Consider the following 13,587-nt stretch of genomic DNA (forward strand, 5'->3'; position numbering starts at 1 on the left):
ACTCTTTTGATGACAACATTTTGAGCACCCTTAAAAAAAACCCTGTTAAACTTACAGCTTTAAAAATTATAACATTGGGGTGCCTGGGTGGTTCAGTCGGTTAAACATCCAACTTCGGCTCAGGTCATGATTTCACAGTTCGTTGGTTTGAGCCACCCATCAGGCTCTGTGCTGACAGTTCAGAGCCTGGAGCCTGGTTCAGATCTGTGTCTCCCTCTCTCTCTGCCCCTCCCCTGCTCATGCTCTGTCTGTCTCAAAAATAAATAAAATAAACACTAAAAAAAAAATTAAAAAAAATTATAATATGTGTAGAACAGACATTTAGTCTCACCCATCACAACCCCACTCACAATAAAATTTTCCTTCTCCAAAGAGAGCAAAATAAATTTTAACCCCTCTGGAAAGAAAACCATAGAGGGAGAAGAATGAAAAACAAGAACCTGAGAAAATACAACTCCAAAGAAGTAGGGTATTTCAATTTTAACACTCATTCTTGTAACACCCTCATCTTTGGAAATTTTGGGGGATTCCTCTGGTTGATTTTGTGGAATATTGCTGGATGTTATGGTTCCCTTGTCCTAGCACTCTTGAGTCTATGGACAATTTGGGAAAAATACCCCTAGAAGAAATTTGTATTAATAAGTATACCGGAAAATAGACTGTAATGCATATGGGCAACATTAAATGTGTAACCTGGATCAGGCAAAAAATAAAATCATTTACAACCAGTTTATCTCATCCAAATGTGACCCAAGCTTCCTGGGTTTGTTCTCTCTCTCTCTCTCTCTCTCTCTCTCTCTCTCTCTCTCTCTCTCCTGAATTGTTTATGTCTATTTCTTTCTACAAACTGGTGGAGTCTCTTGAGGCCACCTGGTCTCCTGAATGCACCCTGTCAGTCTTCCATAGAGTCACCTTCTGATCGTGTGTCATTGTGCTCAACAGAACTTTCTTAGTGTTATTATTATTATTATTATTATTATTAACAACTAATTTTTCTCCCAATTCATTAGGAAGTGGACTTTGTGTTGTGGAAGGTTGGCATCTTTTTCTCTTTTCTTCATCTTTTTTCCTGCATAGGCCAGAGATATTTTCTGCCTCCACTGAATTTCTTTTCCTCCAAATGAGGCCCTCAGATTTAAATCTTCAAATAACAGTCTATTTTATTAATCTTGCATTACTTGCTAGTGAATTTATATAATTATAGTATAAAATATAGCTTCCATCAAACAGTAAGGTAAAAGAGATAATCAACAAGTTAGCAATTTATCAATAATTACTATATACAGTGAATGAACTAGTTTTAAATGTCTGATTTGGATCCACTTTTAAGCAGATCAGATGTTAAGTAAACAAGGCACATCTGTATAGGGCAGTTCTAACAAGGAATTTAATAGAGCCACACCTTTTTAGAAAAGAAATCGTGGTTAAATGTATATAACATGAACATTACCATTTTAAGAAATTTTAAATGTGCTGTGGCATTAAGTACATCCATGTGTGACTGTTACTACCATCCATCTCCAGAATTTTTTATCATCCCCAAAGGAAACTCTGTACCCATGAAACACTAACTCCCCATTTCTTTCCCTACCCCCAGCCCCTGGCAACTCCATGCTACTTTCTGTCTCTATGATTTTGACCACTTAGGTACCTCATACAAGAGGAATCATACAGCATTTGTCTTTTTGTGTGTGACTTCACTTAGCATAATGTCTATAAGGTTCGCAACCCTTGGTTTGCAACCCTCTTTGGAGCTTCCCAGGTGTAATCTGAAATCAGCCTCCTAGGTGGAGGGCAGAGAAAGACCAAAGAAAGCAGCAGGCCACTCCAGGATGGTAGGTGACAGTTTTAATAAGCAAAAGGAACTTACATAGGAGGCTTGCCTTTGGTGACAGCAAGACAAATAGATCCCCACACCCACCTGCCAAATCTTCAAAAGTTTAAGAGACCTAACTGGGTTCAGTCATGGTATACCCCGCAGGTGTTCTCAACACCACGTACTATCTGAAGGCTCTGTCCTTGGAGCGCTTCTGGGAGCAGGAAAGGCAAGTGGAACCCCCATTCCAAGGACAGGGGAGGGTGTGAGACTTCCAGTGCCTGGGTCCAACTCACGGGTCAAGTGGCGGTCATGTCTTTTCAATTACCTTCCCCAACACTGTTCCAAGTGCTTTGCAAATATTAATTCAAATATTAATAATTTTATTAATATTAATAATATTGATTATTCATCTTTGTATGTTCCCCAGGGTCTATAAAGTGCTTTGCGTGTGTTAGACATGAAATATTTGTGGAATGAATTTTGGTAGGGCTTAAGCATTTCCAAGTGACTCTGCCTGCTCTTCTGGTTGGAAAGTTAACAAAAGGAGCCGGTTTCTCCTGGGTCATAATCTGACACTAGGTCGCAAGTTTAGAGAAGCCCTTTATTTTAGCCACCACATTTAGGCTAGTTTCCCACTAGGGGAAGGTTAAGAGGGAAGTCATTCCTGAGTGATAGAAACTGTAGGAAGACTCAACGTTAATTAAAGGTTTCCTTTCTACGGGGACAGCAGCGATCACCTCGGGGAAGCCTCAGGAAAAGGGAAGACCCCGAGGCCAGTTGGCTCTGACAGGTACCCCGGTGGCGGGAAGGAGGAGGCGGGGCCCGAGGGGGGGGGCGGGACCTGCTGGGTGGGGCGGGGCCTCGGGCGGGGCCTGTGGGGCGAGGCCTGTGGGGCGGGGCGCGCGACTGCGCCGGGCGGCGATGGCGGCGGACGGGGACTGGCAGGATTTCTATGAGTTCCAGGAGCCGGCCCGGAGCCTCCAGGACCAAGAGAACTGTAACGCGAGCCCCGAGGCCGGGGCAGGGCCGGGCGGGGGAGGTGACGGCTTCCCGGCGCTGGCCTGCAGCTTGGAGGAGAAGCTGAGCCTGTGTTTCCGCCCCTCGGGTCCCGGCGCCGAGCCCCCGAGGGCGGCCGTGCGGCCCATCACCGAGCGCAGCCTCCTGCAGGGGGACGAGTGAGTGCGGGCCCGGCCGGGAGCGGGCGGGAGCCCCCCCTGCCCCTCGAGCTGCCCTCGTCCAGCTCTCGTCCAGCCCTCGTCCTGCCCTCCGGCCCTCGGTCCGCAGCCTCGGCGGGACTCCGGCCACAGGCTCCTCCCCGCGCCCTCCTTCCGCCTCCACAGACTGGCGAGTCCCCGCCCTCCCCGCTCCCCCACTGGGCTCCCTGGGGCTTTCGGCCTCCGGGCGCTCAGCTATTTAAAACCCCGCTCCTCTGCCCTCCACGCTACTCTCTCTCCGCTACTGCCCTCCTGCTCCCTAGAAACCGACCCGGGTCTGTTTGGTTCAGAGAGGAACCTGCTTGCCCGGAGCCCGTAGTTAGAGACGGCACCTCTTCGGGCACGTGTGTAGCCACTCATTCATTCAACTAGCATTAATTTAAGCTCTCAGTGCCAGAGGCTGCTTCGCCCTGGGGATACCAAGGTGACTGAACATACCCCTGCACATACGGCACAATTTAGGCCGGGGGGTGGACTTGCAGACAAATATTTGTATGGGTGTGACATATTCTCCTGGACGTAAGTGCGAAGTATAGGAGATTTTTTTATATAGGATATGTGGGAGAGGCAGGAAAGGCTTCACGGGGAAAGAAATGTGAAAACTGGATCCTGATTGGGTGAGTGGGAGTTTGCCTGGCAGATGAAGAAAGGTCTAGCAATACGGCTCGCCGATATGGCACGTGCAAAAGTACCAGCGTTAAAGCAGCATTTATGCCACAGGAATTTATTGGCTCCATCTGAGAGCCCAGGTGGAGTGCACATCACCACAGAGGCAGAAACGAAAGGAACACACTGGTTACTAACGGCAGGGATCTCTTAGTCTGGTGGGTAAACACGTACATTAACAGGTCATTAGGATAGAACCGTCTAAGTGCCATGATAGGAAACTCATAGGGATTTGTGAGAGCTGGTTAAGGGGGAGGCAGAGTTCCTGGGAGGCACTTCATTTAACTACTAGCCTAGCCTTAACTAGCCACTTAAAATTTGGCTAAGGGTTGTCGTTAGGTACCAGGGTTTCACCCCAAAAGACAGTAAAAGGGGTGGTGAGGGTGAGGGAGCTGAGCATATGGTATAGGTGGCTGGGGAGGAGCCCTGGAGAGGCTGAGGGTTCAAGTAGTGCAATAAACAGTGTGGACATGGGTGGGGTGGGTTTTTAGAGCCCTGATGGAGTGGAGAGATTAGAGGTTAGGGAAGGATTCTTGAGAGATGGAGAAGGATCCACAGGCACTGAAAGGGCCTTCCAGCCTGATTCCTCTGTGAATAAGGTAGGAAGCTTGAGAAGGGTTTAGGAATGGGGGCCTTTAAACACTGCCTTGGCAGTGGTTCGGGCCCAGCTATGCTGGGGACCACATCATTTCATTGACCTGCCCGGTGTGGAGGGAAGAGTTTATGACGACTTTATACACGCATGTACGTAGCTAGTAGCAAAAGATGACATTTTTGAAAGTCTGTTCCCAGAGAAGATAGTTTTATATATGTGTAGATTTATATATTCTGAATCACAAGGACTGAGAACATATTCTGGATTTAAAAAACGATATTTTGGGTTTTGGATTTGTCAAGAGTGACTTCTCAAAACAGATGAGTGGTTTATACACAAATAGTTAAGGCTTCCTATTTTTGCTTCACCTGTACTGTCTAGAAAGTAGTTTATTTTAGGGGCACCTGCGTGGCTCCGTCAGTTAAGTGTCCCACTCTTGATTTCGGCTCAGGTCATGATTTCATGAACTGAGTTTGAGCCCTGCATTGGGCTTTGCACTGACAGCCTGGAGACTGTTTAGGATTCTCTGCCTGCCTCTCTCTCTGCCCCTCCCTGGCTCATGCTCCATCTCTCTCTCTCTCAAAACAAACAAACTTAAAAAAAAAAACAAAACACTAGGGCGCCTGGGTAGCTCAGTCGGTTAAGCCTCCGACTTCGGCTCAGGTCACGATCTCACGGTCCGTGAGTTCGAGCCCCGCGTCGGACTCTGGGCTGATGGCTCAGAGCCTGGAGCCTGCTTCAGATTCTGTGTCTCCCTCTCTCTCTGCCCCTCCCCCGTTCATGCTCTGTCTCTCTCTGTCTCAAAAATAAATAAACGTTAAAAAAAATAAAAAAAACACAACATGAAAGTAGTTTATTTTAGTCTTTGCTTAAATCTTAGGTTGATGTAAAACTTAAAAAAAAAAAATTTTGTTACTCTTGATGGTGGTTTTTAGTAGATGATATGTTGGTAGTAATGCATGATGCTTGATTTGGGAATGCATAACAAACCTCTTTCTCTCTTTTCAGGGGCTGGGGCTGGTCATCACTCACTGACCCCTTTCTGTTGCATAAATTTCTCCATTTATGGAATCCAAAATGTCCATCCCTGCTCCTCAAACTAGAGAGAGTTGAGAATTCTTTCACTTAGATATTGCCTTGGCTTAGGGCACTTCGTTTAACTTCTCTGAGCCCCACCTTTATTTTTGGCTACATATGGATTGTACTTACCTGCTAAGATTTTACTTTAGAAAGGGTATCATGTAGGATTCGGTGTCACAGGATTTTGACCTCCTTTGACTTTGTCCTGCTGGCTGTTTATGACGGGTTGTAATACTTTATGATAAGGATGAAGGCAATTCATATCTTGGCTGGAGAATTCTAGAAATCTTCCACTTAAGTCAGCCCTGTGTCCTTCCAACTACAACTGTTGTGACCTTGGCGGAGAGAGAGTACTGTTAATTGTCCTTCACTTTCTTGGAAGATCAAATTCACCCACAGTCTCTCCTAGTGGGTGAAGTATTGCACTCCACTTGCCCTCTTACTCCAGTCTCATTTAAAAAGAAGCAAACAAGCAGTCCCCAAAACTCTGGACTGTCTTTACCTATGAGAATATCCTACTTGAGTTCCTAACCAGCGTTAGGTATATAGTCAGTTATTTGGTATCTGAAGTGCTTTTACCTAGGAAGGTGTGGGTCAAAAACTCAGCACGTTTAACAGTCTGCAACTGTTGCCTCTGATTTGAGCACTTTGGCATTGGAGAAGGTTATGATTCGAACAGAGAGGAGAATAGGATTGAACTATGCATTTGGGAGATGTGCAGGGTAAACGAGCCAGTTTCCTAGAGCTTTTTGGGTTCACGTTTTCATTGAAGCTGATGTGCATTCCAAAGCCAGACATCATTTTGGGATTGTATGTTTTTTTGGCAGTTACCATCCCATTGCTTCTTCTGTTTAGCACCAAATCCCAAATTCATTAAATCAAGTATGTTCCTTCTTTATTTTTAAGCTTGCATTCTTATTTTTATGCCTCCAGTGGTCTTGTTTTTGTCTCTTTAGTGGTTTACACATTTGGAAAAAAAAACCCACTCAATTGTTTAATGGCTTATTCATGATTAGATATCTGCCATATATTTTAGTTTTTTTTCCCTTATGACATCTGTGTATCTCTACCCACTAAGTCACTTATATATGTAATGTTTAACTTACCCAATTAAATTTCATCTCATTTATATCTCTAAAGTCATTCATATTTTTCATACAATGTCATGTTTGATTATGCTGATATTACTTTGGTACTGAAATCTGAATTTTGATCATGAAATTGGAGTTTGCTGTCCTTGTCTGGTGTGGCTTGGGACTTTCCTCAGCATGACTCATGTGAAATAATGCTTGGAGTAATAGAACTGGAAGGAATATCTGGTATTCTTGTCCAAGCTTCTCATTTTATAGAAGGGTTGCTCATACCTAGAGAGGTTAAGGGGCATAGCCAAAGACTCATTGTTTGAGAAAGAATGGAAACAGGAGTCTATGTTTTCTGAATTTTAGTCAAGCACCCTTTCATTTTACTCTGTTGCTTCCCCAAAATGCTGTCTGACAATAAGGAAGGGTAATTGCATTGGATATAACCTTTGTGCATTTTATTGTGAATTCCTGTTTCTTTCCCCCTTCATTTATCTTAGTCCTTAGCCTGTTATATTACAAAATAGATATTAAACCCTAGCCTCACACTGAGACTGAATCCTTTCTCTAAAAAGTATAAAAAATTTTGGTTAGAGAAAGATGACTCACCCTATGAAATGACCAGTATATTAGGAAGTTATTGAAGAAAAATAAATGTAAAACATAGTGTATGTACTACCTGTGTGGCTCTGTAAACATTACATAAGCTGCCTGTGTTTTAGTTTCCTCATCTGCAAAATGGGGATAATTATGATTCTTCATAATATAGTTTGTGAGGATTAGATGAGTTCATATATGTAAATTGCTTAGGACTGTGCCTGGCACCTAGAACAGTGGGAATGTTAGCTGTCAACTTTGAAAGGGTTTTTAATCACTTGATCTTGTCAGCCTGATTAGCTGATTTTCATTTAGTGTTATTTAGGAGACCCTTCTTTTTGCTGTTTTTCTGGAAAACAGGCCTTCTGTTGTTTTGTTTGTTATTTTTTGTTGCATCTTTAACTATAGTATTGCATGTTTATTCAATAAAAGACATGTAGGATGTTAACCTTCATTGATTGTGGTTTTCTTCTTTTTAAGGATTTGGAATGCCCTGACCGATAATTACGGAAACGTCATGCCTGTAGACTGGAAGTCATCCCATACTAGGACCTTGCATTTGCTTACACTGAACCTCTCAGAAAAAGGGGTAAGTTAAGAATTGAGCTGATAGTTTCTGACTAACTGATCCTGCGGATGGAACTAAAAAGTAGCCTTTCTGTTTCATGCATGTTCATTGGGTTGCCTCTTATTTCCAAGTTTCTAGCAATTGGAGTGGCCCACTGTTGCCATCTTGGCTCCACTACTGTCAGCTTGCTAGCACTTTCCTCCAGTTCTTCCCCTGTACACACTCACTTTTGTATGTTTAGCCAAATCTTCATCACCTGTGTATGAACACCAATGATGAGCATTTTTCTCCTGAGCTTAACTAGCATAACTTTAGTGTGCTGAGAAAACTCAGTTATACATTGAGGGTACTGGAATATCAACATAGAGTTAACTTCCTGATGAATTTAAGGACTTGTTGGAGATGACATGTTTTCGGAAGACTCTGTTTCTGTGAGTATTGGGGAACCTAAAAGACATTACAGTTCAGGGCGCCTGGGTGGCTCAGTCAGTTAAGTGTCTGACTTCGGCTGTGGTCATGATCTTGCGGTTCCTGGGTTTGAGCCCCATGTCAGGCTCTGTGCTGACGGCTCAGAGCCTGGAGCCTGCTTCAGATTCTGTGTGTGTGTGTGTGTCTCTCTCTCTCTGCTGCACCCTGCTCACACTTTGTCTCAAAAAATAAATATACATTAAAAAAAAAAAGACATTACTGTTCTTGGCTAACTGAGGCTGCTTAGGATTCCTTGCTATTGTAACTTGAAGATGTCTTAAGTGTGATCACAATTGATAGGACATCTGGGGTGGGAGTGTAGAAAAGGGAAGATAATTTAATGTTTATTTATTTATTTTTGAGAGAGAGAGAGAGAGAGAGAGAGAGAGAGAGAGAACACGCAAGTGGGGAGGGGCAGAGAGAGGGAGACACAGAATCCGAAGCAGGCTTCAGGCTCTGAGCTGTCAGCACAGAGCCCGACGCGGGGCTCGAATTCACCAACCACAAGATCATGACCTGAGCCGAAGTTGGAAGCTTAACTGACTGAGCCACCCATGTGCCCCTAATTTTTTTTTTAATGCAGAGATTTTATTTTCTCTTTTCCTCTCCTCTCCTCTCCTCTCCTCTCCTCTCCTCTCCTCTCCTCTCCTCTCCTCTCCTCTCCTCTTCTCTTCTCTTCTCAAGTTCATTTATTTTGAGAGAGAGAGAGAGTGCAAGCAGGAGAGAGTGGCAGAGGGAGACAGAGAATCTCAAGCAGGCTCCATGCTCGGCGTGGAGCCTGCTGCGGGGCTCTGTTTCAGGAACTGTGAGATCATGACCTAAGTTGAAATCAAGAATCAGATACTCAACTGACTGAGCCACCCAGGCGCCCCAGGAAGATAATTGTTTTAAGTGGAAAATCACATTGTTGGTTTATCTAAAGGTGATGAGAAATGTAGCCAAATTATGTAAGTTTCGGGGCCTGACTGAAGTTCCTTATCATGTAACAGTGTAAACTCATGCCAGATTTTTTGGCACGCTCTGTATTTCATTAAGTATAGTTGTGTAATTGAGAGTATAATGCAGTGGGGCTGTCAGTATTTTAAATAGTATTGCTAATGTTTTATGAAAACAGTTTTCTTAAATATATGATTCAGGAAAGCCTGCTGCTATTATTTTCTAGTAAAATACAGAATTTTGCTTCTATTTCCTAGTATTCTAGTAGATACAGAAATCTTACTGTATGTTCCAGTTATTAATCCCACAAAGCTATTTTGTTGACCAACCTGGCATATGTTTAGTGAAAAGGAATAAAACAGCATACCTTATGCTCTATCTTCTGTTTATTTAGACCCTAGCTATCATTTTGGGCTTAGTTCAAGTTTCCCTTCCTCTCTGAAGCTTCCTATTACTGTTTTAGCCTTTGCTGATCTCATGGAATTATACAATTTTAGAGTTGGAAGCAACTTTAAAGGACACTTAATCCACCCTCTCACTTGGGGGGAATCCCCATCTACAGCGTCTCTGACAGATGGTCATTTAGCCATGGCCTAAATCCCTGTGCAGGAGGAAAATGCACCTCTCTCTGTGGGAATCGGTTACACTGGTGGGGTTGTGAAAATCTTCAAGGACTTATCTGTCCCACAGAGGTTAGCCCCGTTGTCTCCTGGGTACTAATCCTGACAGCACATTGTTCATGTTTCTAACCATTACTTTGTTCTCTTATTAATCATATGTTTCAGGGTCTGTCATTAGATTGTGACTTGCTGGCAGGTGTCTTTGTAATTGTGTTTTTAGTACTATCACTGTGCCTGGCACATAGTGAGTACTAGGACAAATTATGTTGAGTGAATGAATGTATGATCTCGTCAATGAGACCATAAGGTCAGAGGCCACGATGGAAAGTTCTTTTTTAAAAAGTAGCTATTTTTATATTATTTAACATAGTGCTAAATCCATGATAGCCAATTAATGAGTAATTTTTTGTTTGACATAATAAAATATAGCATAGAAGAGAGCCTTTCATAGTTTCAAATGGAAGTACATTGCAGGATGAATGGGACACTCTAATTTAGTTTCATTGAATAAAATGTATGTCTTGTATAGTTCTTAGATTGCACTTTAGGAAGTCACTCCCTTTTTCTGCCTTTTGGTTGTTGTTTTTAATTCCAGAATAATGGTATGGCTGAGGGTAGTTGATTAGTAACCACTTGGAGTTTAGTACTAATAACTAATCTTAATTATAAAAACCTTATCTGGAAACCTCATCAGATTAAAGTGGACAAGCGATCATCCATCTGTCATCTATCTGTCTGATGAATAGAACTGAAATTAGAAATTAGAACTCTGTTTCTCAGGAAGGAGTGGCACACATTAAGTTCCTTAAGAACAAGTGGGCAACGCGGAACTGTATAAGAAGCAACCATCTCATTCCATTAGATAGCATATCATTACATCTTTTTTAACCTGAGTTATCTTGTTTAGCATTACCACCTGTGCTCGATCCTTCCCGTAACTGAATCATGTTAAATTTGCCGTTTGGAAGCATTCTTTAGTTTGTTCCAATTGTAAAACAAGATCTATAGGAATTTTTTTTTTCCTTGACGAAGGGAGAAGACATTTCTTTTGCATTAGGCTGAGGAAAACCTTTAGGAAAACCACCATTTGCCAGATTTCAGCTTTTGATTTTTCTTTCATTGAGGTTTAAGATGTTTAAGACGGCACACTTCTGAATTGGATGAGTCTTTTCTGGAGTAAGGCAACTAGTACGTTCCAAATTCTTACATGGGCACATTTTTTCCATCCGAAGCAGCTTCAGTTTCATACAGGGCAGTAGAACCACCGGCTGTGTGTCTAACCTGGCACAGGAAGGAGTGATGGGAACGCTTGGCAGAGAGAAGACACAGTGATGCCGAATGGGAGAGTGAATAATGACACCCATGACAGCCAAGGTTAGCTTTCAAAGCCCGAAAGGGGTTCCAGCCCTTAACATATGCCATCTCTGTGGGGAATGGACTTGGCTCAGTCCCGGGAAAGATGATCTGGGATCATTATTTCTGTTGTTATGGAAATCTATTCTAATGGGTTACTGGTATCACTTGTGTATCTTGGCAATAGCTATGAAAACGATTCTAAATCCAGTGCCGGTTTTGAACATGCTTAGATGATAGAAGGCTTCGGAATCACATTGCTTTAGGAACCTCTCCTGTGCCATCTTCCTCCTCCTGCCATGAGCATTTTTTCAGGGACAGGGAATGTTGTTGTATGCACCTTTTCATCTTCAAGAGTAGAAACAGGAAGAAGATGATCCTATCTTCCTTAGGGGTCACTTCAAAATTAAAACTTTGTGAGGGGAAAAATAAATCTGTGGTCCTCAGATTATAATGAAGACTGATTTTGGGAAGTGTTAAAATTTAAGGACCTGTGGAGATAATTGTTAGGTCTCCTCTCCATCATCCGTATATCCTTACGACTACCGAGGCACATGTCATCTCCACTTCTATAATTTTGAAGTCAAACATTCTCCCATTTTAGTTGCTTTTTTTTTTTCTTTCCAACTTTAGACTTTATCCATTTACTTTACATCCAGAGGATGAGGGTTTAGGTCTTTCTCAGTCCTCTCTCCAACCCCCATCACCAAAACTTTCCCTTCCCTTGTCTTTCCAATATAGTTATATTAAGATATTTGGTTAAGTTAATTTTAATCATTTACATTGACTGTTTAAATGTTCACAGTTGACCCATTTCCGTATATCATGAGAAATTTCCTCTTGTAATTTTTTTTCTTAGGGTAATAATTGCCTTGTGTTTTATTTAAGTTACCATTAGCTCACAGATTCAGCTTCAACAGAGCCCTGAAACTCACTTTAGTAAGTGACATACACCAGATAATCTGTTAGTGTCTGTCTCTCTTCCTCTTGTGCTTTTCTTAACGTCCTGTGCAATAACCATTCTCATCTGACCTGGTCACTCTCTCGTTGAGCGTCACAGACAACATTCTGGGATCTTTACTTCACTTTCATTACGAGAATGCCCTCACCTCTTTCTTGTGTTAGATCCCACGTCTGCTTCCTTTCTGGCTTTCCTCCTGGTTTTAATGCAGCATATTTTGCAGTAGCTGTCTGAGAAAGGGTGTATGAGGTCAAATACTTTGAGAACTTGAATACTTGAAAATGTCTTTATTCCAAGCTCCCATCTAATTGTTTGCTTAGCTGGAGATAGGATTCTAGGGTGGAATGTATTGAAACATGGAAATAACAGTGATCATTTTCTGGCTTCTTTGGTTGCTGTTGAGAGTTCAAATGACATTTTTGATTCTTGATCCTTTTAATGTGTTTTTTTTTTTCCTCTCTCTGGAAGCTTTTAGATTCTTTTTTTCATACACGGTCTGAAATTTCACAATGGTACGCTGAAGGCCACGTGCAGGCCTTTCCTAGGCCGATGGTCCGGGAAGAATAGAATGGGGAGCCATGTCATCACCGTGGTGCAGCATGGAATTGCAGTGTGTGGGGGGAAAGACCCTGGAGCACTGGTGTTGCTCCTCTCCCTGCCTGATGTTCTGAAAGGCAGCCCACCAGCGGTTCCTTGCACTTCTCACTGCGGGTTTCCTACTGGGTGGGTTGGATTCACCCTTACACTTCGGATGCTTCTGTATGAGGAACTAGGGAGGCAGGAGGGACTGCCCTGAAGTCAAGGGCGTGCTTTGATTTAGGCCATAAACTTTAGCCTCCTGAGGCCCAGAGCAGAGTGGAAAATGGCTGTGAAGCAAACAGAAACTTCCAGCACAGTTAGGTTGAAAGATCTTCTTGGAACCTAGAGAGATTTTATTTTTGGAAGGAGAGATGTTCCACTGTAAGGCAAAGTATGACCCCCGTGGACAGTGCCAGGGAGTGATTCTTGATCTTTTACCCCGAATATTAGAAGTTAGTTTGCAAGTAGTTAACTTTATGTCATCTGTGTAATTTTAACATCTACTACTCTTACTATTAGATTGTTAACTAAATAACATTCGCTGCTAAACCCGCCTGTTGCCTCCTTTGGGTGTCTCTATCATTCCCTGCAACTTCCTAACAAATACTGTGTAAAACATTCTTCTCCATGGAAAAAGCAGCTACGTGTGTGTCTGTATTGGGCAGTAGGGGTGCAGGCAGCATTCATGCAGGCAATTTCATGTTTCCTTTCCATTCCCCTCATTTGTGTTTGAGGTGAATACGTAAAGCACTTTGTACACTGCCTAGCGCTCAGTGATTGGAGTCATTTCTCCCTTTCGAGGGAAGACTCTTTACCCAGACAGTGTGACTTTGTTGTGATCAGAATGTCCTGCTTTTAACAGTGGGTTATTTTGCTTTTAGATAAGTGACAGTTTGCTCTTTGATACATCAGACGATGAGGAGCTGAGAGAACAGCTGGATATGCATTCAATCATCGTCTCCTGCGTTAATGAAGAGCCCCTCTTCACTGCAGACCAGGTATTGTGGAGAAACTCATCGAGGAAAGGAAAAGAGAACCTCGAGCTGAAGGAC

The 13,587-nt window shown here is 42.8% G+C and overlaps 1 protein-coding gene across 3 annotated transcripts in view; it reads left to right on the top strand.

The window, feature by feature from the left end:
• The first annotated feature begins 2,721 nt into the window (after positions 1 to 2,721).
• FEZ2 (fasciculation and elongation protein zeta 2) overlaps positions 2,722 to 13,587 on the top strand; it is a 42,957-nt gene continuing 32,091 nt past the window's right edge. For all 3 annotated transcript variants that reach the window (XM_042982179.1, XM_042982181.1, XM_042982180.1), the window contains exons 1-3: positions 2,722 to 2,994; positions 7,531 to 7,639; positions 13,417 to 13,533. In XM_042982179.1, coding sequence (XP_042838113.1) covers positions 2,741 to 2,994; positions 7,531 to 7,639; positions 13,417 to 13,533 — 480 coding nt within the window. In that variant the 5' untranslated portion in view covers positions 2,722 to 2,740. The remainder of the gene's footprint in view (positions 2,995 to 7,530; positions 7,640 to 13,416; positions 13,534 to 13,587) is intronic.

This window comes from Panthera tigris, chromosome A3, assembly GCF_018350195.1.
Source record: "Panthera tigris isolate Pti1 chromosome A3, P.tigris_Pti1_mat1.1, whole genome shotgun sequence".
In the NCBI taxonomy this organism is placed as follows: domain Eukaryota; kingdom Metazoa; phylum Chordata; class Mammalia; order Carnivora; family Felidae; genus Panthera; species Panthera tigris.